At 44.6% G+C, this 25,710-nt stretch overlaps 1 protein-coding gene across 6 annotated transcripts; it reads left to right on the forward strand.

Moving 5' to 3' along the window:
* The first annotated feature begins 6,819 nt into the window (after nucleotides 1–6,819).
* LOC121586275 (sodium channel subunit beta-1) lies at nucleotides 6,820–15,639 on the forward strand. 6 transcript variants are annotated; one of them, XM_041902852.1, is made up of 7 exons: nucleotides 6,820–7,111; nucleotides 8,035–8,115; nucleotides 8,283–8,522; nucleotides 8,686–8,852; nucleotides 9,418–9,652; nucleotides 9,808–9,949; nucleotides 13,409–15,639. In XM_041902852.1, exons 3-7 carry the CDS (start codon nucleotides 8,474–8,476, stop codon nucleotides 13,476–13,478), a joined length of 663 nt encoding a protein of 220 aa, XP_041758786.1. In that variant the 5' UTR covers nucleotides 6,820–7,111; nucleotides 8,035–8,115; nucleotides 8,283–8,473; the 3' UTR covers nucleotides 13,479–15,639. The 6 variants fall into 6 exon arrangements, with proteins under 6 accessions (XP_041758786.1, XP_041758788.1, XP_045082219.1 ...); XM_041902854.1 differs by having other exon boundaries at nucleotides 8,035–8,104; XM_045226284.1 differs by having other exon boundaries at nucleotides 6,820–8,115.
* The last annotated feature ends 10,071 nt before the right edge of the window (nucleotides 15,640–25,710 follow it).

Raw genomic sequence — 25,710 nt, forward strand, 5'->3', positions numbered from 1 at the left:
CAGAGTGGTCTTACCTTCCTGTGTGGTGTCCCGCATACAACAGGAGTAACTCGGGTACCCACCTTTGCTCCTTCTGGTAGGTCCCGGCATCCATTCATGAGCAGGGGATCAGTCTGGCACCCAGCTGTGTACTTAAGCCTAACAGACAAACAGGGTCAACAATTGTAATCATCCCTCAATTATAAACACAGCTCAAGAAATAACGTAATCTCATTCGGAAGCTAATTCTATGCTTTACAGATGTAAACTGACTGGCTCCAGACTGGATTAGATTCAGGCCAGTGACGCCGTTACCCCATGCAACCAACTGTGACATGTTTTGCTATGGCCCTGGGTTGGTCGCTGTTTGACCAAGGTAAAGTAGGTTTTATATCAGACATTCAACAGACATTTTCCGTTAAATCTCTTGTTCGCAATAACTTTTGCACTGATTGTCATAGAAACATCAAAACAAGTGCTAATTATTCTAACCACGTCAGGGACGTCCGAGCTGTCCTACTCCGCCCCCGGGAACACAGCCTGTTGATGAAGAGAGAGAAATGCGAATTCCACCAACAGGCCATCTCCTTCCTGGGATACCGGATCAGTCCTCAGGGGGTGTTCATGGAAGGAGTGAAGACGGACGCCGTCAGGTCATGGCCAGTTCCAACCACCATCAAGGGCCTACAGAGCATCCTGGGCTTCGCTAATTTCTACCGGCGTTTCATCAGGTCCTTCAGCTCCATAGCCGCCCCGCTCACCTCTCTTCTTAAGGGTGGGCCTCAGAAGCTGGCCTGGAACCATGAGGCTGACGCTGGCTTGAAGAGGCTGAAGGAGAGGTTCACCACAGCGCCCATCCTAAAACACCCAGATCCATCTCGTCCTTTCATCCTGGAGTTGGACGCATCGGAGGAGGGCGTGGGTGCGGTCCTCTCCCAGCGGTAAGGTAAGCCAGAGAAAATGTATCCCTGTGCCTTTTTCTCTAAAAAGCTTACCCCCGCAGAGAGGAACTATGGAGTTGGAGACAGGGAGCTGTTGGTGGTGGTCCTCGCTCTGGAGGAATGGAGACACTGTCTGGAGGGCGCAGTCCATCCATTCCGGATTCTTACTGACCACCGGAATTTGGAGCACATACGGGCAGCGAAACGGATGAACTCTCGTCAAGCCAGGTGGGCCCAATTTCTCACTCGCTTCCAATTTATTCTGTCCTACCGCCCAGGATCCCAGCATGTGAAGGCCGACGCACTCTCCAGCATGCACCATACCGGAGAAAGGAAGGATCTGTGGGGTCCTATCCTGCCCTCGTCTCTCATCGTTGCTCCTGTCGTTTGGGATGTGGACGAAGACACCCGCCAGGCGGCTCAGGAGGACCCAGCGCCTGCCAACGCCCCTCCGGGGCGCGTGTATGTACCCACCAGTGTGCATGACCACCTGCTGATCTGGGCGCACACCACCCTTACGACAGGGCACTCTGGTATTACGCACACCCTGCATTCTCTAACCCAAAAGTACTGGTGGCCCACCTTGGCTTCTGATGTCTCCCGCTACGTCAACTCCTGTTCCGTATGTGCCCAAATGAAGACACCTTGGAATGCCCCAGCAGGCAAACTAGATCCTCTCTCAGTGCCTCAGCGACCTTGGTCACACCTGTCCATAGACTTTGTCACCGACCTTCCACGTTCTGACAGCTTCACCACAGTCATGATGGTCGTAGATCGGTTCTCCAAATCATGCCATTTTTTGCCACTAACTGGTCTTCCTTCTGCTCTCCAGGTCGCTGAGGTCCTGTTCCAACAGGTCTTCTGGCATTATGGACTTCCGGAGGACATCGTCTCGGACCGTGGCCCACCAATTCACCTCCCAAGTGTGGAAGGCTTTCCTGGAGAAGATCGGGGCCACGGCCAGCCTCACTTCCGCCTGCCTCAGTTGAATGGGCAGGTGGAGCGCATGAACCAGGAGCTGGGGAGGTTTCTTTGTTGCCACTGTCAGGACCGGCAGGGTGAGTGGGCGAGGTTTCTTCCCTGGGCAGAATATGCCTAGAACTCTCTTGTTCACTCCTCCACAGGGCTCACTCCCTTCCAGTGCGTCCTGGGGTACCCAGGTCTGGGACGCTGCCAATGTCCATCTCCAGAGGGCCATTAGTCGTCACATCTCCTACCGTTGCTCCCCTCTGGCGTTCTGATTCGCCGGTCTACTGAGCCACCGGTCTGAGCACACCACCTCGGCAACACCGGAATGGAAACCCAACGCACCCTAATCAACTCCAGCGCACCTGCACCTGCACCTCATCATCTCATCACCACCCCTATTTAGCCCTGGACTGTTCTGGATGATGTTGTGTGTGATTGTTAAGCTTTGTGTCGTTTACTCTACTTGTTATTTATCTTGCTCATTGTTAAGTAAACCTTGACCTTGTTAATTCCTGCGTCTGCGTCCTGCCTCTTCGTATACTCAGTACACGTCACAGAATCCACTGCATCCTTCGATGTTGGCCTACCACATCTGTGGTGAAAGGTGGCAGAGCTACAGAGGTGTTTGTCAGACCAGGAGACATTATGAAATTCTGTCTTCTCACAAAAACGTCTGTAGTATCCGAACCACAGGAGGTTGTTGGCACCTTAATTGTGGAGATTCCATTTGCTCCGTTCTGGCCATTATTATGAGCTGTTCTCCCCTCAGCAGCCTCCACTGGTCCGCACGGTTTGGGCTACAAACTATTATGAACCCTTTTATGTAAGATGAGACTCTCACAAACACAAGAGACACACTTCAAAACAAGCTTCCTTTTGATTTATTTTTTGACTATCTGTTTTTCCATGTATGAATATGTTATTGAATGTGTTTGTATGGGATAATAGAAGTAAGTTTAATCAAATATACACTACCAGTCAAAAGTTTGGACACACCTACTCATTCAAGGGTTTTCTTTATTTTTACTATTTTTTACATTGTAGAATAATAGTGAAGACTTCAAAACTATGAAATAACACATATGGAATCATGTAGTAAGCAAAAGAGTGTTAAACAAATCAAAATATATTTTATATTTGAGATTCTTCTAGGGGTGTAACGATTCGTTTTAACAACGATTCGATTTGTATCACGATTCGTGGTTGTCGATACGATTCAAGGACGATATTGGTTCATTTAGAACGATACGATCCGAAACGATTCAGTGACTTGAAATCGATTCAGTAACCTTTTAGCCAAAAATTCAACCAGTGTGACTGAAATAAATACCTGGATACTGGACAGTGCAGGTGAAGTTTCCTAGATTCCTGTTTCTTGTAAGGACCGCAATGGTGGCTTGATAATTTCTCGCTCGTCGGCTTCTCCTCTGTCGTCCGCCATGCTATGTTTTGTTGTCTTTGCGCCTTTGCGCTGCTGCTGGCGCGGGCGATGACGTCACGGATAGGCAGACTGAATCGAGTAATGTTTAAAGCCTTTATCATTAAAAGTGCTAAGAAAAAACATCCATATAAAGTCTGACGTGCTTAAATCCAATGGGTTATTTCCTAGTATCGATACAATCGATTTATTACATTTTAAAACGATGTTAGATTGATATATGTTGTCCAAAAGGCCAACTCGCCGAGCACAGATCGATGTAGTTGGATCATAGGAATATAAATCGATACATCGATGTAGTAGATGGATCGTTACACCCCTAGATTCTTCCCTTAATAGCCACCCTTTGCCTTGATGACAGCTTTGCACACTCGTTTTGATGTTTCTATGACAAAAGTTACTTTACCTCGGTTTGAGTTTGTAGCTGCTAGTTAGTACACTGTTGTAGTCAGACATGGTTTAGCTAGTACCACCATAGCTGCATCCAATATTTATTTGTGCCCTAGACATGGGTTGCACCTGGGAGGCGTGACTGTTTTGTCTAAATTACACTAACTGTGATATGGAAATACGATGACATTACTAAAGTAGGCAAATAATTATTAGGAAACAACTTTGTCTTTAGAGAGATGGCAATGTTGTCATTACTGTTGCTAGCTAGCAAAGTTAATCAAAAATAGCTAGTGATGTTAATGTTAGCTAAAATACGGTGCTCCCCTCAATCTTAGTTTGCTGGCTAAAGTTATACTGCATCTAAAGTCAATCTGGCGACATCGCAATCCTGACAAAAGGTTTTCGTACTAATTATTTGTCTTCTTTTGAAAGGTTATTGTATTTCCAATCCAAATCCAAGTTGTATTGAGGTAGGCTAATGTTCGGTAGCTGGCTAGCTCATTAGATAGCTAGCAAAAAAAATTATAAAAATAAAAAGAATATTAAAAAGCAAACATACGAAGACAGAAAAATGTAGCTAGCTAGTTAGGTAGCTAGCTAGCTCACGTCAGCTATGCAAGCGATGATAATGATTATCAAAATATACATAACCAGCAGTCTATGGTCTAGCTACCGGTATACTAACCCCCACATATATGGCTTTTCAGTCTCAAACGGCTGTGATCCTTTGATTTGAATGCTTTGGGGGTGGTCTAAGTGGCGCAGTGGTCTAAGGCACTGCATCGCAGTGCTAGCTGTGCCACTAGAGATCCTGGTTTGAATCCAGGCTCTGTCATACGGGGAGACCCATGGGGCGGTGCACAATTGGCCCAGGGTAGGGGAGGGAATGGCCGGCAGGGATGTAGCTCAGTTGGTAGAGCATGGCGTTTGCAACGCCAGGGTTGTGGGTTCGTTTCCCACGGGGGGCCAGTATGAAAAATTTAAAAATAATGTACGCACTCACTAACTGATTGTCGCTCTGGATAAGAGCGTCTGCTAAATGACTAAAATGTAAAAATGATGAAACAACGGAGCCCTTTATGAAAAAAGATTGCTGTCAGAGTGCAGGCTGTAAATACTGCGTCCAAAACAACACCGGTTTTTTTTACTGCAGTAATTTTGCAGTGTAACTGCAGTTAGAGTGCAATTACTCCTTCCAAAATACCACAGTTGACTGCAGTTACTGAACTTTTATTGTAGTTTCAAAGCACGGGTTACCCCGGTGGGAGGACTTTGAACCGGGTGAAAAGTGATTGCATTGGTTTTGGAACCGGGCTGCCTCCCGGGCATGAGACAGGTGCCCCGCTCTGGCCGACGGCGATGTCGGCTGAAAACAAAAGTGACTTAATGATGTGATGAGTAGGATTCTGTGTTTTCACATGCAAAAGTGATTGCTTTTGATAAAAACGCGTTATCTGCCTTCCCAAAATTCGATCCCGCTTTAAATGATGTGCAGCTTATAAAGGCTTCATAAAGCCTACAGAAAGCCTTCATATAAACTACATAAATGTGTCACAAATAATCTATAACCGTATGTCATGCTCTATAAAGGGTTCATAAATGTGGCAAAACTGTGTGACATAACCACCGATGTTAAATGTGACATAACCCACTATGTCACATATGACCTGTGTTTTATAAAGGGTGGCATAAGCACTGCTTAATAAAGGCTTTATAAATAATATTCAATTGAGGCTTCACAAAGCATTTATAACTTTGTCATGCATCTTGGTAGAGCATTGCAATGCCAGGATAGTGGGTTGTATTCCTGGGACCACCAATACGTAAAAATATATGCACGGATGACTGTAAGTAGCTTTGGATAAAAGCGTCCGCTAAATTGTATATATTATATTATATTACTCTAAAACATTTATAGGATGGCCAAACTTCTTTCCCTCTTGGGTGCATAGCCAACATTGGACCTGACGGACCTCAACTTTCCCCAAAATGCTGTGCAGCAGGATGACACACACTTTAAAGGGCAGTCATGCACAGCAAAAAACGTTGGTAGGGCCTTTTAAAATCAGTTTGTATTTTTGCCTAATTCAGTTTTTTTGCCTAATTCCGTTTTCTCTGTTTTGTTTTTCCAGGTTTCGGATTCCATACACATTTCATAACAATAGTTCTACAGGCTCCGAGACACGCAAACTTCAAACACAGGACACTATGGAATATTGAAATAAAGAAACGTATTTGTTGTCAGTGTAGCAAGTGTTCATGTGCACCTGAACATCACATCCACTGGGAGGATTGCAAAATGGTAAATTATTGCATTTAAATATGAAACTGAAATGCTTCACAATGCAACTTCACCAAACATTTCCTGTACACAAAATTAGCCTTGCGCACAATAAATACCCATGATACTGGCAAAAGAGGAAAGGACAACAATATATACATTTAAGAGAAATCAATTACTAGTGTAGCTTGGAAAAAGTGGGCAGGATTTGTTTACATAATTGTAATCCAATCTCAATCTTCATTTACTCGCTGTGACGCACTGAGGTTCAAAACTCTGTTTAGATAAGACTGACTTTATGACCAAAATTATCCTATTTACACGTTGTTGTCAATTTTGACAGTAGAATGTTTTCAGACTCATATCGATGCACATAGGCCTTTTTCAAAGGGATTAGTTGGTTTCTAGGGGCAGTCGCTCTTCAAAATTCCCTAATATGAGAAACGACGCTAATATTTGTGTAAACTCTTCACAGTTGTGTTCTGTGTGTGTCACTGAGTAGGCTGATACTCCATTTCATGAACCCAAGATCCATATGTAAGGCTGTACATTGCAATATGAATGTCAATACGCACAATAGGCTGTATAGTGAGGTAATTTCCCACAGTTAAAGTTCCCTAATATAATATTTGTGTAAACTCTTCAGAATTGTAATCTGTGGGTCACCAAGTAGGTTTATCTTGTCCAAATATGGCATGATTCCACTATTTGTATCCGTTTGAATCACTTCCAATTGGGAACTTTTATTCTGAAGGCGAACCTCATTCCACTATTGTGGCTCATCCTTATTGTGGCTACTTTCACACAGGTGTCATGTTTGGAGGACGCTGCAGTCAGATGCACTGCGGTAAAAAGAACGCCAGACAGGGAGCGAGAAGTGTGTATTATTCACAATGCAAGCCCGGGATAAACATCTCTTCTAGGCCTACATGTCCAGGGTCATTTGATGGGTGGAATAATTTTTGCAACTCAAAAGAACTTCGCTTCATTAAATAATTTGTTGATCCATCAGAAGGAAAGGATAGCCTACATTTTCCCCCAGAGAAAGGACAAATCGGCATAAGGAGGCTATTTTTTTTTACACAAGGGACAGCGTGAGGACAGTAAAATGTGAGACAATGCAAATGATGATTATTTAAACCAAATAGCGCAATAACACATTTACAGTGTCCCTAAAAAAAGAAAATATAATTGGTATGTTTCTTATTTAGCCTAGGCCTTCTTTCTTGTGGCATGCAATTCATTATTAATGTAGCCTATGCAGTGGCTTGCAATTTTACAGTAGCCTATTTAAACCATAGCCCTACAATGTCGATTATTCAAATAAGCATAATATATAACCATGTCAATATAATTTAGAACTAGGCCTATTATTGTAATAGAATATCAGATTACAGTTGGTATAAATAGCCTATAAAGATAATAGCCCAGTACATTTGATATTAAGACTTCAGGGAACTGATAATCCCAGGCCAGTGTTTAGATTTGTAAACACTGTGTGTCAACAAAGATCTGGAACAATAGGAAAAACTGACCATAATCATAGCTATAGTTTAGGGATGTGTAGGCTATCTTGTAGCAACAATAATCAGATTAATGTTGCAATAAACATTGTAACCAATGTTTAACTTGTTAATTTAAGCCAAAGAACTGAAGCACTTTTATTTGCTAGATTTAAATGTAAAAAAAAAAATGTAAAAAAAGAAGAAGTGTATATTGGCTGCAGTGATCTTTTTAAGGGAGGCTTTTAAATAGGCCTACTGTATATTAGATTAGCACTCTTAGCCTTTATTGTGTATTCTACTTGTTCTCTAGTAAGTCTCTCCTTGGCCTATTGGCCTTATCTTTGCACTTTATTGAATTGAAATTATCAAGCTCCAGAGTTTTCCTAAAACACTTGAATTTTAAACAAATATTCATGGTAATACTTGCATGTATCCTGCATGAAAAAGCATATCAAAACAGTAGCCTATGTAACATAATTAATTCATTAATGCAAAAGTCTTTGATAAAAAGATTGTTTCCATTTAAAGAGAAGTGCATGGCACTAAGAGCATGGCGCCTGCAACGCCAAGATGGTGGGTTCTATTCCCGGGAGCACCCGTGAGTAAAATGTATGCATGCATGACTGTAAGTTGCTTTGGATAAAAGCATCTGCCAAATGGCATATATTATTATTATTATTATTATAATTATTATATCAAGTGTTGTTTGAAGGAATATAACACACGTCAAATGTATTATTGATGGTGTTGGGACTCCTATTTTTGTTATTTCTAAGGTCATTTCGGAGGAAGCAACTTCAGTCCCTACGATTTCTTACTTTGCTCAAACAACGTCTTTCTGGATAACATCTCAAACGAATATCTTACTCTCAAGTGTTCAAAGACACTGTTGGGATATTTTTTGATACCTTTTGAGGCTTCTCGGCCCTAGGATCTGTACTAACGTTGCTACATTACACTTGAGGACATGTCTGCTGTGCGGCTGCTGCTCCTGTCTCTGCTTTGTTCCCACTTTGGTAAGTGGAGATGACCACCTTTGTAGATTGACCATTTGTGGATAGACAACATCTTTCAATATATGGATATTCTTCTGTATACTGTTGAATTATGAAGCTACCCATTTCTAATATCAAAATATTAAGCACTAATAACATCTCTTCTCTTTCCTGTAAACAACAGTGTCCCTGTGCCATGGGGCCTGTTCAGAGGTGGACTCGGACACTGAGGCCGTTGCAGGCAAAGGGTTCAAACTGGGCTGCATCTCCTGTAAAATGAGGCCCGAGGTGGAAGCTTCTGCCACAGTCGACTGGTATTTCAAGGCCAAAGGGGAAGCTGACTTTGCACATGTGAGTATCTGAGATGGATTATGATTGCTATAGTATTCCAAATTACTACCAACTGTAGTAGATTGTAGGATTAGGGTTGGGGTTTTGTTTGTTCTGGTGCCACATAAAACATGCTGCCACTATAGTCCACAGTCTGTTTAGAGTATGCCAGCGGTAGTCCTCTAGACAATGCTGTCTTACGACACATGACCTAGAGCCCATCCCTAAGCACACAACCACAAGGCACAACACACAAAGTTATGCACGCACACATGCACACTCATGCACACACCACAATGCCCAACCATGATATGGCAGAGTGTTGCGTGTGGTTCAGATGGAATTAATCTGGATGACATTTTAGATCTCAGAGATCCACTGGGACAGCCGATAGGCAGATAGGCTCACAGCTACTTTATGAAACTTTGAGTATACTTTCCTACTCAAAGAACCTCTCTCAAAACAAAGTTGTATCCTTTTGAGTCCATTATCTTGGATGTTGCCAGATACGGGTGGCGATCTAGGAAATGAAACCGGAGAGATTTTCAGTGCCAGGTGAACGACCCAGATGTCATTGTGTCATTAGATATATAATTACAATGAGGGCCCCCACATTGTGGATGAGCGCTTCGAGGACCGCGTGGACTGGAACGGCAGTAAGAGGAGCCAAGACATACAGGATGCGTCCATCTACCTCTTCAATGTCACCTTTAACGACTCAGGCACCTACAGTTGCCACTTCCACCGGCTCCTGACGTACGAGTTCTACGAATACCAGACCGTTGTCAGCAAGCTTGTGCACCTGAAAGTGGTGGCTAAAGGTTCAGTATTACTATACAGACAAATACTTTTGTATGCAATTTGAATTCCAATGTTATTTATCCCAATTGTTAAGTGCTTTGTAAGTGCTAAGAGCCTATGTGGTGCCTTTTGAGAGCTTTGACTCCCCGCTCTCTCCCGCCATCTCTCTCTATAGCCACCAGAGGGACGGCCTCCATAGTCTCTGAGGTAATGATGTACGTGTCCATCATCGGGCTACAGGCTTGGCTCTACATAGAGATGGTATACTGCTTCAGAAAGATCTCAGCTGCAGGAGAGGAAGCAATACGAGAAAGCGCGTAAGTAACACTGTAACCCTACTTCCTCTCCTGCAGCTGTATCCTTTCGTTTTAGGTCCTCTATTACTGTCTCCCTCCATATAATCTCACTGTCCTTTTCTTGTCTGTTCTGTACCTGTCCATCCTGTTGATTTGTGTTCTCTCCTCTCTCTTCCAAAGTGCTGAGTAGTGCAATTCCTCTGTTCTTCCTTGTTCAATATTCTCTCCCTGTACTCAGTCTTTCTCTCTATCTTCGTCTTCCTTGCCACTCCCATTTTCTCTCACTCTTTCCTCCCTGTGTCCCGCAATCGTCACATTTGCCACTCTCTAGAAAAGCCAAAGAAGGTACAACATTTGTTTGCTTGCTTCAGCAGTCTAGAAGTATGTTTTCTAGTTGTGTAAAATGTTTAAATTGCTTAAAGGCTCATGTACAATTAAAACTGAATAGAAGTTGAAGGAGTTAAATATAGTTGTGTCAGGAGGAAACTCATGTATTCCATTGACATCACATTTAATTGAACATATAAATGTGTATGATAATAGATTTGGCCTTGGTGTTTAGGCTGTGCTCCGCGGGGTAGTACCAACTTGGGGAAAGTACTCAGTCAATTTATATGATCAAAACCAAGCTATAGGTAGGGTTCTAGAAGAAACTAACCAAAAGCAGGTGGGGCTGGGGGGCTGGTTGGCAAAAGCGCAGCAGTTACAAGCGATGATGTTTGCTGAATGGCCAAACTGAATAAGCTGCCATTAAATAAATGATGTTCAGTCTCTGATTGGATGTTAGCTCAGCTGACACTGCTTGCTTTGCATCGCTACATTAAAGCAATAAGTCTGGTTACTTAAGTTGGATGGATGGTTGCTTGATGGAAGGATAAAGGAAGCTATTATGGATGGATGGATGGATGAATGGAAAAAGGAGTACTGAATGAAGGTTAGAGGGGTTGTTGGATGGATATAGAGGTTAGAGGGCTAAGTGGATTGATAAAGAGAGGTTATGAATGAATAGATTAAGAGAGGTTGAAGTGGAATAGACGTAGGAATAGTAGGAGATATGCAGTGTAGTTATTACTGGTCACTTTAATCAAGTTTACAGTGCCTTCGGAAAGTATTCAGACCCCTTGACTTTTTCCACATTTTGATATGTTACAGCCTTAATCTAAAATGAATTAAATAAATAAAACTCCTCAGCAATCTACACAATATCCCATAATAAAAAACAGAAATACCTTTATTTACATAAGTATTCAGCCCCTTTGCTATGAGACTCGAAATTGTGCTCAGGTGCATCCTGTTTCCATTTTTCATCCTTGAGATGTTTCTACAACTTGATTGGAGTCCACCTCTGGTAAATTCAATTGATTGGACATTATTTGGAAAGGCGCACACACCTGTCTATATAAGGTCCCACAGTTGACAGTGCATGTCAGAGCAAAAACCAAGCCATGAGGCCGAAGGAATTGTCTGTAGAGCTCCGAGACAGGATTGTGTCGAGGCACAGATCTGGGGAAGGGTACCAAAACATTTCTGCAGCATTGAAGGTCCCCAAGAACACAATGGCCTCCATCATTCTTAAATGGAAGATGTTTGGAACCACAAAGACTCTTCCTAGAGCTGGCCACCTAGCCAAACTGAGCAATTGGGGGAGAAGGGCCTTGGTCAGGGAGGTGACGAAGAACCTGATGGTCACTCTGACAGAGCTCTAGATTTGCTCTGTGGAGATGGAAGAACCTTCCAGAAGGACAACCATCTCTGCAGCACTCCACCAATCAGGCCTTAATGGTAGAGTGGCCAGACGGAAGCCACTCCTCAGTAAAAGCCACAAGATAGCCCGCTTTGAGTTTGCCAAGAGGCACCTAAAGACTCTCAGACCATTATCTGGTCATATGAAACCAAGATTGAACTCTTTGGCTTGAATGCCAAGCGTCACGTCTGGAGGAAACCTGCCACCATCCCTACGGAGAAGCTTGGTGGTGGCAGCATCATGCTGTGAGGATGTTATTCAGTGGTAGGGACTGGGAGACTAGTCAGGATCGAGGGAAAGATGAACGGAGCAAACTACAGAGAGATTCTTGATGAAAACCTGCTCCAGAGTGCTCAGGATCTCAGACTGGGGTGAAGGTTCACCTTCCAACAGGACAACAACCCTAAGCACACAGCCAAGACAACGCAGGAGTGGCTTCAGGACAAGTCTCTGAACGTCCTTGAGTGGCCCAGCCAGAGCTCGGACTTGAACCCGATCGAACATCTCTGGAGAGACCTGAAAATAGCTGTGCAGCAACACTCCCCATCCAACCTGACAGAGCTTGAGAGGATCTGCAGAGAAGAATGGGAGAAACTCCCCAAATACAGGTGTGCCAAGCTTGTAGCATCATACCCAAGAAGACTCAAGACTGTAATCGCTGCCAAAGGTGCTTCAACAAAGTACTGAGTAAAGGGTCTGAATACTTATGTAAATGTGATATTTCAGTTGTTAATTTTTTTTATGAATTAGCAAAAATTTAAAACAAAAACGGTTTTAGCTTTTTCATTATGTCAACTATTTAATCAATTTTAGAATAAGGCTGTAACGTAACAAAATGTGGAAAAAGTCAATGGGTCTGAATACTTTCCGAAGGCACTGTACATACTGTTTTACCCACTTCATATGTATATTCTGTATTCTAGTCTCATCCTATATACACTGTCACTACTGCTGTACACACCTTTTCTATTCATATACTGTCCATTCTGTCTATACACACCATCATATACATTACAGTATATTTATATTCTGGACTCAACATTGCTTGTTCTGATATTTCTTAATTCCTTTCTTTTGGGGGTGGGGTGGGGTGGGGTGTGGGGGGGTGTATTGTTTGGTATTACTGCACTGTTGGAGCTAGAAACATAAGCATTTCGCTGCATCTGCGATAACATCTGCAAAATATGTGTATGCGACCAATATAATTTTATTTGAAACGAGAGTGGTTAGAATGGTTATAGATGGATAGATAGATGAATAAAGGATGAATGGAGGGATGAATGATTAAGTTTAGGATGAAACATAGAGATAGTTAGAGGAAGCAACATTGTATCTGTCCCACTATGGCGTCTATGAGAGCATGGGCAGTGCCATTGGGGCCATCTCCATTTTGAAGTAGTCAATCTTCTTCTTCTAATACTTCTATGAGTTGGTAAAGAAACTGAAAGGGTGCATACTGCCACCTGGAGTGGGATGTTTGAACAGGTATAAAGCCAAGGCACCTGCAGTTATGGAATGTTTGCTCACAAGTATAATTAATTGGCTGATCCCTCCTGATGGAAATATGTGATCCTTCCTTAACCAATGGTGAATGTCCTTAATGGCTCTGCCCATGCTAAAATTGTATTTTGGGCACTAAAGTCCTCTATCTATGTCTATGGGATGAAATCGCTCAGGTTTTTAGGTAATAAGCAGACGATATTCTAACCACTTATATCTTTCTCCTTTCTTTCCAGGAATGCAGAATATTTAGCTATAGCCTCGGAGAGTAAAGATAACTGTGCAGGAGTGCAAGTGGCAGAATAAACCAAGTATATCATGAAAAAAAACTGTTATCAGCAAGTAAAAGGATAAGTAAACTCAAAGCATAAACAATGTAAATGCAGTACAGTAGCCTACACAATTCAAGTATCGGAGTGAACATTGCTATGGGCACAGCCAAACAACGGACGTGATGGATTCGACTTCTGCTTTACATCCCTACTGCAGCGAGCTGGAGTCAAGTAAACAAGTATAAGTCAGTGCAAGTGTATAAGTGTCATTTAATTTTTATTTAATTCAAGTTCGCTAATGTTAGCTAGACCTACTAGTAGGCTACTTCTGTTGTGGTAGAGTTAACTAAGGCCCGGGCCATCCACCAAGCCAATAACTCTTACGATAACTATAATAATAAACTATAGGCTACATACCTATAAAACGTTGGTGAGCTTCCACCCTAGAGGAAAGTTTATAGTTTATCGTTCTAAAGTCCTACACCTGTTAATCAACTGATCAAAGCATCCTACTGCAGGCTGCCTATTAATAAGGTGGTAGTAACACAAGACCATTCATGAGGTCTCTAACGCACAGAGAGGCTACTGGTTCAGAGTGACCATTCAGTGCTTTCAGGGTGTGTTCATTGTGAACTGCAAATAATAGGCTACTTCAATGTACATGTAGGCATAATGAAAAATGATATAGTAAATTGTATTTAAATTTAGTGATTCAACAACAAACGCCATTAAGCCTGCACATATTTTACTGCATGCCATTGCCTTTTTGCTCAAGTGGTTTGCAAGTGATTTCCATTTTCCTAAAGGTTGTCAATTTCTTTGGGTCTTCTTTTTCACTGTGCTCATCTCCGTCTGTCCTGTGCAACTATTTGCAATGCTTCAGTGCAACAGTGTTATCATAACTGGCCAAAAGTGATCACACCAATGCACTTTCCCACCTCAACTTTCCTCGACATGCATATTCTATGCTGCTGTAGGCCTGTTTTACATTCAGCAATTAGCAAGAGCAAGCCTGCTTCTTTCCCCAAATAGGCTATTAGGCCTAATATAAAAAGGTAATCAAAATAGCTATAGCTTTTGTAGCCTATAGCTTTCACTGGGATTTCTCGTGAAGAGTAATGTCCTATTTCGGAGAGGCTTGCAGCATATAGCCTGTTGCGCACCGGAACAGCTGGAAGAGAGAGGCTAGTGATATGTAGCCGAAATAAGAAGCTAAATATTAGCTAGATATTAGGCCATTCACTAGCAAAATATTAAACTATAGGCTAAATATTGTTCTCAAGTGAATACGCAATTATTGTCCCTGAATAATTTGAACCGCTCACACATCCTGTTTTGTTTCATGCCGAACTAACTGCATAGGCCAACAGCATAGGCCTGATTATACAACCATTTGGATCTCCTTTCCAGTTTATGTCTATCCTCAACAGTGTAGAAGGTCCAGAAAGGTACATTATCAGGCCACTCATATGGTGTAGACCTATTTTGTCAGGATGTAGCCCGGTGTTAAGATAGGCCTAGGCATACTATAGGAAAATATGGACTTCTCCTTTCCAACCGCCCATTAATGCTGTAGCCTATTTTACATTCAGCAAGCATGCATCGCTCCACCAATAGGCTTTTTGTAGGCTAATGAAAATAAGTTGAAATACATGTCCAACAAGCTTTTGGCTTTTACTGGGACTCCACGAGATTTAAAAGGAATAGCCATGGCTGCGGAGAGGCCAGGTGCATAATTGCGCACCAGAACAATGAAGACAGACAGGCTTGACATGTAACCTAAAGCCTAAGTTAGAAGCGTATGCATATTCAACCATAATTCATAAGCTCAATGTTAGGCTTAATACTGCAGTAAATATATCCAGTCAAAGGAAAAAAAGTTGATCATTAAAATAAATAATAGGTAGCTTACACTATGTGCGCGCTCCCGAGGCTGCGCTGAGCGTGCTCCCTCCCAGTCCTCAGGTAAGCAGCTCGAAAATATACCCTATTGTTTAAGTTTTTTTGGGACAAGAAATGTATCCTACCTAGGCTACAACAACACAATGTAATGAAGAATGTTATTGTTTTCAAGTGAGTGCAAACTCTGGTCTAGGCTGTAAATTGCAGAATAGCCTGTCATTTGTGGTCCTCTGTAGCTCAGCTGGTAGAGCACGGCGCTTGTAACGCCAGGGTAGTGGGTTCAATCCCCGGGACCACCCATACACAAAAATGTATGCACGCATTACTGTAAGTCGCTTTGGATAAAAGCGTCTGCTAAATGGCAAATTATTATTTGAATAACCACTCAAAAGCCTGTCATTTAGAATGCATATTCATTTCGAAATAAGTGCAACTAGGTTGCCTGATTGGGCAACCATTTGGATCAGTTATGTTTTTTTTCCAAGGCAGTTTAGCCTATAAAAGTCCAGGACAGTAATATGGTGTGTTTTGTCATCATGTATCAGCTAACAGAAACCTGCTATTAAATACAGGGATTTTTAGTGGTGCACATATGAATTATGATAATGCATGAGCAAGGAGGAAGTTGTATCCATAGTTTCTGCATTTGGCTTCTGTGTTTTAAAAGTGTTCGAAAATTAGGTGGATATCGGTCAGCTAATACAGGACTAGTAAAGGCCCAGTGCACTACTTTTGTGAGAGAAAAAAGTAATCTATAAAAAAAACATATATAAAAAAAATATTCTGGTTTTTCGGGGGGGTGCTGCAGCACCCTCAGCACCCCTACTTCATGCGGCTATGCCTGCACCTCTGTATGTATTACACACAAAAGCATGTATCTAACTCAACTAATGAATCATTATGTGTATGAATCCTGCATCAAGGTATTTTTCGGTTGTAATGATATCCGTCTCTAAAATGTATGTACATTTATATTAAGAGGTATTGTGAGAGAATGAATCTGATTGAATGGCTATCAAGATAACTTTATCACATATTGTATTTAAGTTTTTTTTTTCAATAACTTTGGTGCAATTTTCACAAGTATGTGGTACATTTCCACAACTCTAATCACAAAAATCGCAACAGATCATCAAAATGTCATGTTTCAAAACTCTAAGCACATTTTCAATTGACTGAGTACAACAAACAAATTCAAAGTCACTCGTTCACTGCACCAAATCACTCTTTCAATTTGGATACATATTCAATCTAAGTATCCGTTTTTCAAAATGCAATATTCACTTTGCTTTTGATATGATTTTCTTGTCATTTGTTAACAACACAATTAACAATCACTTAATCATACTGCTCAAAACTGATATACTACTGAACCAAAATTATGTAGTGCCTAGTTAATGTATATAATTTGATAACTGCTTAACACTGAAAAATTATATATTTTTACCTCATAAATGTATCAATTTGACATCAATTTATGGTGGAAGGTAAAACCAAATCATATATGGATGTGGCTGTAAATACTACATCATAATTTTTCCATCAGCCAGTGTGCTTCAATTGGACAAAGTTGAAAAGAGTCACTCTACATGTATGTGCTACCATTTTGAATTATACTGTAGTGTACAATGCACTGCTGAAATACATAGGTCTGGTTTGTATATAACAATATATTCCACTCATTATCTGAATTTCAATGATACACTGAAAGCTGATGAATTTCAAGCAGAGAGAGAGAGGCGATACAGTATCAGTTGACAAGTCACATAGAAAAGGTGATCTTGTGCAATGTTGCATGGGGCAGAAATGGCATACAACACAGTGCTATGTTTTTACAACAGCCAACTGCTTTACAATACCCTTATTTCTGATGATTTGTCCTACATACACTATCTATACAAACGTTCGTGGACACCCCTTCAAATTAGTGGATTCGGCTATTTCAGCCACACCTTATGGTGACAGGTGTATAAAATCGAGCACACAGCCATGCGATCTCCATAGACAAACATTGGCAGTAGAATGGCCTTACTGAAGAGCATCGTCATAGGATGCCACCTTTCCAACAAGTCAGTTCGTCAAATTTCTGCCCTGCTAGAGCTGCCCCGGTCCACTGTAAGTGCTGTTATTCTAAAGTGGAAACGTCTAGGAGCAACAACGGCTCAGCCGCGAAGTGGTAGGCTTCACAAGCTCACAGAACGGGACCGCCGAGTGCTGAAGCACGTAGACATCGTCTGTCCTCGGCTGCTCACTCACTACCAGGTTCCAAACTGCCTCTGGAAGCAACGTCAGCACAATAACTGTTCGTCGGGAGCTTCATGAAAAGGGTTTCCATGGCCGATCAGCCACACACAAGCTTAAGATCACCATGCGTAATGCCAACCACCAGCTGGAGTGGTGTAAAGCTCGCTGCCATTGGACTCTGGAGCAGTGGAAACACGTTCTCTGGAGTGATGAACGATTCACCATCTGGCAGTCTGACGGATGAATCTGGGTTTGGCGGATGCCAGGAGAACTCTACCTGCACAAATGCAGAGTGCCAACTGTAAAGTTTGGTGGAGGAGGTATAATGGTCTGGGGCTGTTTTTCATGGTTCGGGCTAGGTCCCTTAGTTCCAGTGAAGGTAAATCTTAACGCTACAACATACAATGACATTCTAGACGATTCTGTGCTTCCAATTTTGTGGCAACAGTTTGGGGAAGGCCCTTTCCTGTTTCAGCATGACAATGCCCCTGTGCACAAAGCGAGGTCCATACAGAAATGGTTTGTTGAGATCAGTGTGAAAGAACTTGACTGGCCTGCACAGAGCCCTGACCTCAACCCCATCGAACACCTTTGGAATTAATTGGAACGTCGACTGCGAGCCAGGCCTAATCGCCCAACATCAGTGCCAGACCTCACTAGTGGAGGCTGTTATAGCAACAAAGGGGGGACCAACTCTATATTAATGCCCATGATTTTACAATGAGATGTTCGACAAGCAGGTGTCCACATACTTTTGGTCATGTAGTGTATGTATTGTATAAGGGTAATGAAACTAAGACTGACATATTTCTCAACATGCTCACAACCTGCCATTGGACACAAATTACTTAAAAAATTGTGCATGTCAAGTTATATTCAAACTGTATGGAAAATTATATTTACCATTTACTATTTCACTCTATTCAGCACCTTAAAAAGAACAGTTTTGATATTTGTATGTTATATTATTTGCTAATGGATTTTAATGGTAGTTAAAATGACTAAATAGTGAGCATTACCTGAGGTATTGCTGACTAAACTAAAATGTTCTCATGGTATTTCACAGAAAACTTAATATTTTGCATGAATGACTCAGGGGTGAAAGACCCCAATGAATGCATAATCAAAGGTTCTGAACATAACATAGGGGGTATTACAAGTGTTGTCAGTTTAGAGTTTTGCACTTAAGTTTTTAAAATTCACCACATGCTTGTGAAAACAGCACCAAAGCGATTGAAAAAAACCCGTAATGAATCCATCCACTCCACCTGTTTTATGTCTTACAAATTATGCACAATCATCATGAAATGTACTAAACTTCAAAAGGTATTTATAATATAATGTGATCGACTATGATGTCTTCTCAGTTCGATTGGTCTTGCTAAATGTAAATTGAATGGAGACATAGGCCTACAATGTACAATGTTATGTGATTATAATGACAAATAAAATCATACAATTAATTGAAGTGAAGATTGGCCGTTTTTAATATTGAACTTTTAATTTTCAATATTTAAATAACAATGAGTGCAATTAGAGCTGTCCATAGAACTCTTTTTTTGTTTAAATTTACAGACGCTCTTATCCAGAGCGACTTACAGTTAGTATAAGAAGCCAAAGCATTTCAATCAAACTGCTACAGCAAAAGACCCATCAATTTAGGTATAACCTTTCCTGCTAACAGTATATAAACATCTCACCAAATTCATAATGGATCCACTGAAATTGATAACCTCTCAAACCCCAAGTGTACTTACACAGCCTCTTCTATACATTTGGCACCAGTGGTTTAGCGGAGGGTAAACACAAGTAAATGGAAGCGTTACTTTACTCATCGCGAATAGCGATTAGTGTTTACCCACCTTTTTTTTTTTAAACCACTACTGTACACTACCGGTCAAACGTTTTAGAACACCTACTCATTCAACGGTTTTTCTTTATTTTTAGCATTTTCTACATTGTAGAATAATAGTGAAGACATCAAAACGATGAAATAACACATATGGAATCATGTAGTAACCAGAAAAGTGTTAAACAAATCTAAAAAATATATATTTTATATTTACGATTCTTCAAAGTAGCCACTCTTTGCCTTGAAGACAGCTTTGCACACTCTTGGCATTCTCTCAACCAGCTTCACCTGGAATGCTTTTCCAACAGTCTTGAAGGAGTTCCCACATATGCTGAGCACTAGTTGGCTGCTTTTCCTTCACTCTGCGGTCCAACTCATCCCAAACCATCTGAATTTGGTTGAGGTCCGGGGTCTGATGCAGCACTCCATCACTCTCCTTCTTGGTAAAACAGCCCTTACACAGCTTGGAGGTGTGTTGGGTCATTGTCCTGTTGAAAAACAAATGATAGTCCCACTAAGCCCAAACCAGATGGGATCGCGTATCGCTGTAGAATGATGTGGTAGCCATGCTGGTTAAGTGTGCCTTGAATTCTAAATAAATCACAGACAGTGTCACCAGCAACGCAGCCCCACACATAACACCTCTTCCTCCATGCTTTACGGTGGGAAATACACATGCGGAGATCATCCATTCACCTACACCATGTCTCACAAAGACACGGCAGTTGGAAGCAAAAATCTCAAATTTGGACTCCAGACCACCGGTCTAATGTCAATTGCTCGTGTTTCTTGGCCCAAGCAATTCTCTTCTTCTCATTGGTGTCCTTTAGTAGTGGTTTCTTTGCAGCAAATCGACCATGAAGGCCTGATTCACACAGTCTCCTCTGAACAGTTGATGTTGTATTGTGTCTGTTACTTGAACTCCGTGAAACATTTATTTGGGCTGCAATTTCTGAGGCTGGTAACTCTAATGAACTTATCTTCTACAGCAGAGGTAACTCTGGGTCTTCCATTCCTGTGGCGGTCCTCATGAGAGCCAGTTTCATCATAGCGCTTGATGGTTTTTGCGACAGCACTTGAAGAAACTTTCAAAGTTCTTGACTGACCTTCATGTCTTAAAGTAATGATGGACTGTTGTTTCTCTTTGCTTATTTGAGCTGTTCTTGCCATAATATGGACTTGGTCTTTTACCAAATAGGGCTATCTTCTGTATACCCCCCCTACCTTGACAAAACACAACTGATTGGCTCAAACGCATTAAGAAGGAAAGAAATTCCACAAATTAACTTTTAAGAAGGCACACCTGTTAATTGAAATGCATTCCAGATGACTACCTCATGAAGCTGGTTGAGAGAATGCCAAGAGTGTGCAAAGCTATCAAGGCAAACGGTGGTGTGATGAGTGTGATAGAAGGAGTCAGGCGCAGGAGGGTAAATCACAGAATACAGACTTTATTCCGTCGTACACAAATGCGCTGGATAACGACACACGGAAACAGGCACAGGGGAAACTATCTACCCTGGCAATACACGGTACGGGGGATACTCCAACAATATACAGGCACAGGGGAAATATCTACCCTGGCAATACTAAGGGAGAGTAGCTCCACCGAGCTACACTACTCTCACAAATAACAGTCACCCAACAAGGACAAGGGAGGCAGAGGGAACACTTATACACGGACTAATGAGGGGAAAAGAACTAGGTGTGTGTAATTGACAAGACAAGACAAATGGAATGATGATATATGGAGCGGCATTGGCTATTAAGCCGGTGACGACGAACGCCGAAGCCTGCCCGAACAAGGAGGGGAGGCAGCCTCGGCGGAAGTCGTGACAGTACCCCCCCCCCCCTTGATGCGCAGCTCCAACAGCGCGCCGACCCCGGCCTCGGGGACGGCCAGGAGGACGCGGAGCAGGGCGAGCCGGATGGCGACAGTGGAAATCCCGCAACAGGGAGGGATCGAGCACCATTCCTCCGGACCGTACCCCTCCCACTCCACAAGGTACTGAAGGCCCCCCACCCGACGCCTCAAATCCAGGATGGAACGGACAGAGTACGCCGGGGCCCCCTCGATGTCCAGAGGAGGTGGAGGAACCTCCCGCACCTCAGACTCCTGGAGCGGACCAACCACCACCGGCCCGAGGAGAGACACATGAAACGAGGGGTTATTACGGTAATCAGGGGGAAATAATAACCTATAAGTGACCTTGTTGATTCTCCTCAGGACTTTGAATGGCCCCACAAACCGCGGGCTCAGCATTCCGGCAGGGCAGGCGGAGGGGCAGATTCCGGGTCGAGAGCCAGACCCGATCCCCCGGTACGAAGACCGGGGCCTCACTGCGGTGGCGGTGAGCGTTGGCCTTCTGACGACGCACGGCGTGCTGGAGGTGAACGTAGGCAGCGTCCCACGTCTCCTCCGCCTCGGTCTGGCTCTGGTGCCATGGTGCCTGAACCGGTTGGTAACCTAAAACACATTGGAATGGCGTTAGGTTAGTAGAGGAGTGGCGGAGGGAGTTCTGGGCATATTCTGCCCATGGCAAGAACACCGACCACTCCCCCGGCCCGTCCTGGCAGTAGGACCGTAGGAACCTACCCACATCCTGATTTACCCGTTCCACCTGCCCATTTGACTCGGGGTGGAACCCAGAGGTCAGGCTGACCGAGACCCCCAGAAGTTCCATGAACGCCTTCCAGACCTTGGACGTGAACTGGGGACCTCGGTCGGACACTATAACCTCTGGTACCCCGTAGTGCCGGAAGACGTGAGTAAACAGGGCCTCCGCAGTTTGCAGGGCCGTGGGGAGACCGGGCAGAGGAAGGAAGCGGCAGGACTTGGAAATGCGGTCCACAACGACCAGGATGGTGGTGTTACCTTGGGAGAGGCGAAGATCAGTCAAAAAATCAACACTTAGGTGAGACCATGGTCGTTGTGGAACTGGTAAAGGTTGCAACTTACCCGCTGGGAGGTGCCTAGGTGCCTTACTCTGGGCGCACACCGAGCAGGAGGAGACGTACACCCTCACGTCCTTAGCCAAGGTAGGCCACCAGTACTTTCCGGTCAGGCAGCGCACTGTCCGACCGATACCTGGGTGACCAGAGGAGGGTGATGTGTGTGCCCAGTAGACCAGACGATCACGGGTAAGAGCAGGCATGTACCGCAGCCCAGCTGGACACTGAGGTGGAGATGGATCTGTGCGTAATGCCTGCTCTATATCCGCGTCCATCACCCATACTACCGGCGCACAATGCAGGAGGCCAGGAGTATGGGGGTGTTGTCTTTGGGCCTCTCCTCCGTGTCATACAGCCGGGACAGTGTGTCTGCCTTCACGTTCTTCGTACCCGGAATGTATGACAGTGTAAAATCAAACCAGGTGAAGAATAGGGCCCACCTGGCCTGGCGAGGATTCAGCCTCCTCGCTGCCCGGATGTACTCCAGGTTACGGTGGTCCGTCCAGATGAGGAAAGGGTGTTTCGCCCCTTCGAGCCAATGCCTCCACACGGTCAAAGCTTGGACAACGGTCAAAGCTTGGACAACAGCCAACAGCTCCCGATCACCAACATCGTAGTTCTGCTCCGCCGACCTGAGCTTCTTAGAGAAGAAGGCACAGGGGCGGAGCTTGGGTGGCGTGCCCGAGTGTTGCGATAGGACCGCGCCTATCCCTACCTCGGACGCATCCACCTCCACTACGAACGGTAGTGATGGATCGGGGTGGGCCAGTACCGGTGCTGAGGTGAACAGACCCTGCAGTTTGCTGAAGGCCAGGTCAGCCTTAGCAGACCAGCGGAGCCGGGACGGCCCACCCTTCAACAGGGATGTAATGGGAGCTGCGGCCTTGACAAAGCACCAGATAAACCTTCGATAGTAGTTGGCGAAGCCAAGGAAGTGCTGCACCTCCTTAACCGTGGTTGGATTTGGCCAATTACGCACGGCTGAAATGCGATCTCCCTCCATCTCCACACCTGAGGTGGTAATGCGGTATCCGAGGAAGGAGACGGACTGCTGGAAAAACATAAACTTATCTGCCTTGGCATAAAGGTCATTTTCCAACAGTCGGGCCAGCACTTTGCGAACCAGGGACACATGCTCAGCGCGCGTGGCGGAATACACCAGGATGTCATCGATGTAGACCACCACACCGCGACCAAGCATGTCCCGAAACACCTCGTTCACAAAGGACTGGAAGACGGATGGAGCATTCATCAAACCGTAGGGCATTTTCAGGTATTCATAATGCCCCGTGGTTGTGCTGAATGCTGTCTTCCACTCATCCCCCTCCCGAACACGCACCAGGTTGTATGCACTCCTGAGATCTAATTTGGTGAAGAAGCGCACCCCATGCATTGACTCAATCACTGAAGGAATGAGGGAGAGAGGATAACTAAATCTTATCGTCTCCTTGTTCAGTGATCGATAATCAATGCACGGGCGCAGACCGCCGTCTTTCTTCTTCACAAAGAAGAATCTCGAGGAGGCGGGTGAAGTGGAGGGACGTATATACCCCTGGCCCAGGGACTCGGTGACGTATGTTTCCATAGCCACCGTTTCAGCCTGCGACAGGGGGTACACATGACTCCTGGGAGGTACTGCGTCTACCCGAAGGTTTATCGCCCAATCCCCCGCCCAATGAGTTGGTAATTTTGTCGCCTGCGTCTTTGAAAACGCGTGCGCCAGATCGAGGTAGTCAGGGGGAATGCGTACGGTGGAAGTACCGTCTGGACTTTCCACCGTGGTTGCACCAACGGAGACACCTACCCTGACACTCTCGCAACCACCCCGTGAGAACCCTCTGCGGCCGTGAGAAGGTGGGGTTGTGGATGGCTAGCCAAGGGATACCTAATACCACAGGGAAAGCAGGAGACTCAATAATCGAAAAAGTTACCTGCTCACAATGAGTCTCCTGGGTGATCATGGTGACTAGTACAGTAACTTCCTTAACAAACCCGGACCCTAATGGTCGACTATCAAGTGCTCTGATGGGGAGTGGAATGGATAGGGGAACCAATGAAATGACTTGACGGCGTGAGAATGCCCTGTCCATAAAGTTCCCAGCTGCGCCTGAATCAACTAGCGCCTTACACTGGTGAACTACCATGTGATCGGGAAAGTAGATAGGTAGGGTACAGCGCGCAGCAGAGGGCTCTGAATGAGTGTGGGTGTTCGATACCTGGGGTGATGCGAGAGTGCCCTGCCTGCCACCTCCAGACCCAAAAAAGAGTTGACGACTACGTGTGGTGTACTGTCCCTTCGTGCCACCAGTGGCACTGTCGCTGTCATCCTCCACTCTCTCGGACGGCGGCTCCACCCAGCTCCATCAGCTCGGGATCCGAGTCGTCCGGGGTGGAAACGGGCAGACCCCTACCAGGACATCCTTTGGCTGCCAGCAGGTTGTCCAAATGGATGACCATGTCCACCAGTTGCGTGAAAGACAACATGGTGTCCCGGACGGCTAGCTCCCGTCGGACGTCCTCCCGCAGATGGCACCGGAAATGGTCGATCAGGGCCCGCTCGTTCCACCCGAACCCCGCTGCAAGCGTCCGAAACTCCAACGCGAAGTCTTGCGCGGTCCTCGTTCCCTCAGGTGGACCAGCCGCTCGCCCGCCTCTCGACCCTCGGGCGGGTGATCGAAGACCGCCCGAAAGAGACGAGAGAACTGCCCGTAGTTCTCCAACGCAGCTCCTCCTTCGTTCCAAACCGCGTTGGCCCACTCCAGGGCTTTTCCCGAGAGGCAGGAAACAAGGACGGACACCTTCTCCCGCTCCGATGGGGCCAGCCTGATGCTGGAGAAGTAGAGCTCCAGTTGGAGGAGGAATCCTTGGCAGAGCGCCGCCGTCCCGTCGAACACCCGTGGTCGGGATATCTGGATCCCTCCGGGTGCTGGGGTGTAGGTGGCTGGATCCGGTTGACCAGCTGGTCTCGACAGATCAGGTCCTCTCCTCTCCAGGCGTTGGACGACCTGAAGAACCTGATCCATCGCTTTCCCCAAGCTGGCCAGCATCGTGGAATGATCCTGAACCCGTGCCACGACTCCAGGCATGCGCTCCTCTCCCGCTGACTCCATAGCGGGTGGGTGATTCTGTGATGAGTGTGATAGAAGGAGTCAGGCGCAGGAGGGTAAATCACAGAATACAGACTTTATTCCGTCGTACACAAATGCGCTGGATAGCGACACACGGAAACAGGCACAGGGGAAACTATCTACCCTGGCAATACACGGTACGGGGGATCCTCCAACAATATACAGGCACAGGGGAAATATCTACCCCA

The sequence above is a fragment of the Coregonus clupeaformis genome, chromosome 17, assembly GCF_020615455.1.
Source record: "Coregonus clupeaformis isolate EN_2021a chromosome 17, ASM2061545v1, whole genome shotgun sequence".
Taxonomy (NCBI): domain Eukaryota; kingdom Metazoa; phylum Chordata; class Actinopteri; order Salmoniformes; family Salmonidae; genus Coregonus; species Coregonus clupeaformis.

Bases quoted from the DNA above. Each gene is read 5' to 3' on its own strand.
- LOC121586275 (XM_045226284.1), top strand. From the start codon at position 8,474: ATGTCTGCTGTGCGGCTGCTGCTCCTGTCTCTGCTTTGTTCCCACTTT. The intron at 8,853-9,417 runs GTGAGTATCTGA...TTGTGTCATTAG, and splicing joins GGGAAGCTGACTTTGCACAT to ATATATAATTACAATGAGGG. The intron at 9,950-13,408 runs GTAAGTAACACT...CTTTCTTTCCAG, and splicing joins GAAGCAATACGAGAAAGCGC to GAATGCAGAATATTTAGCTA.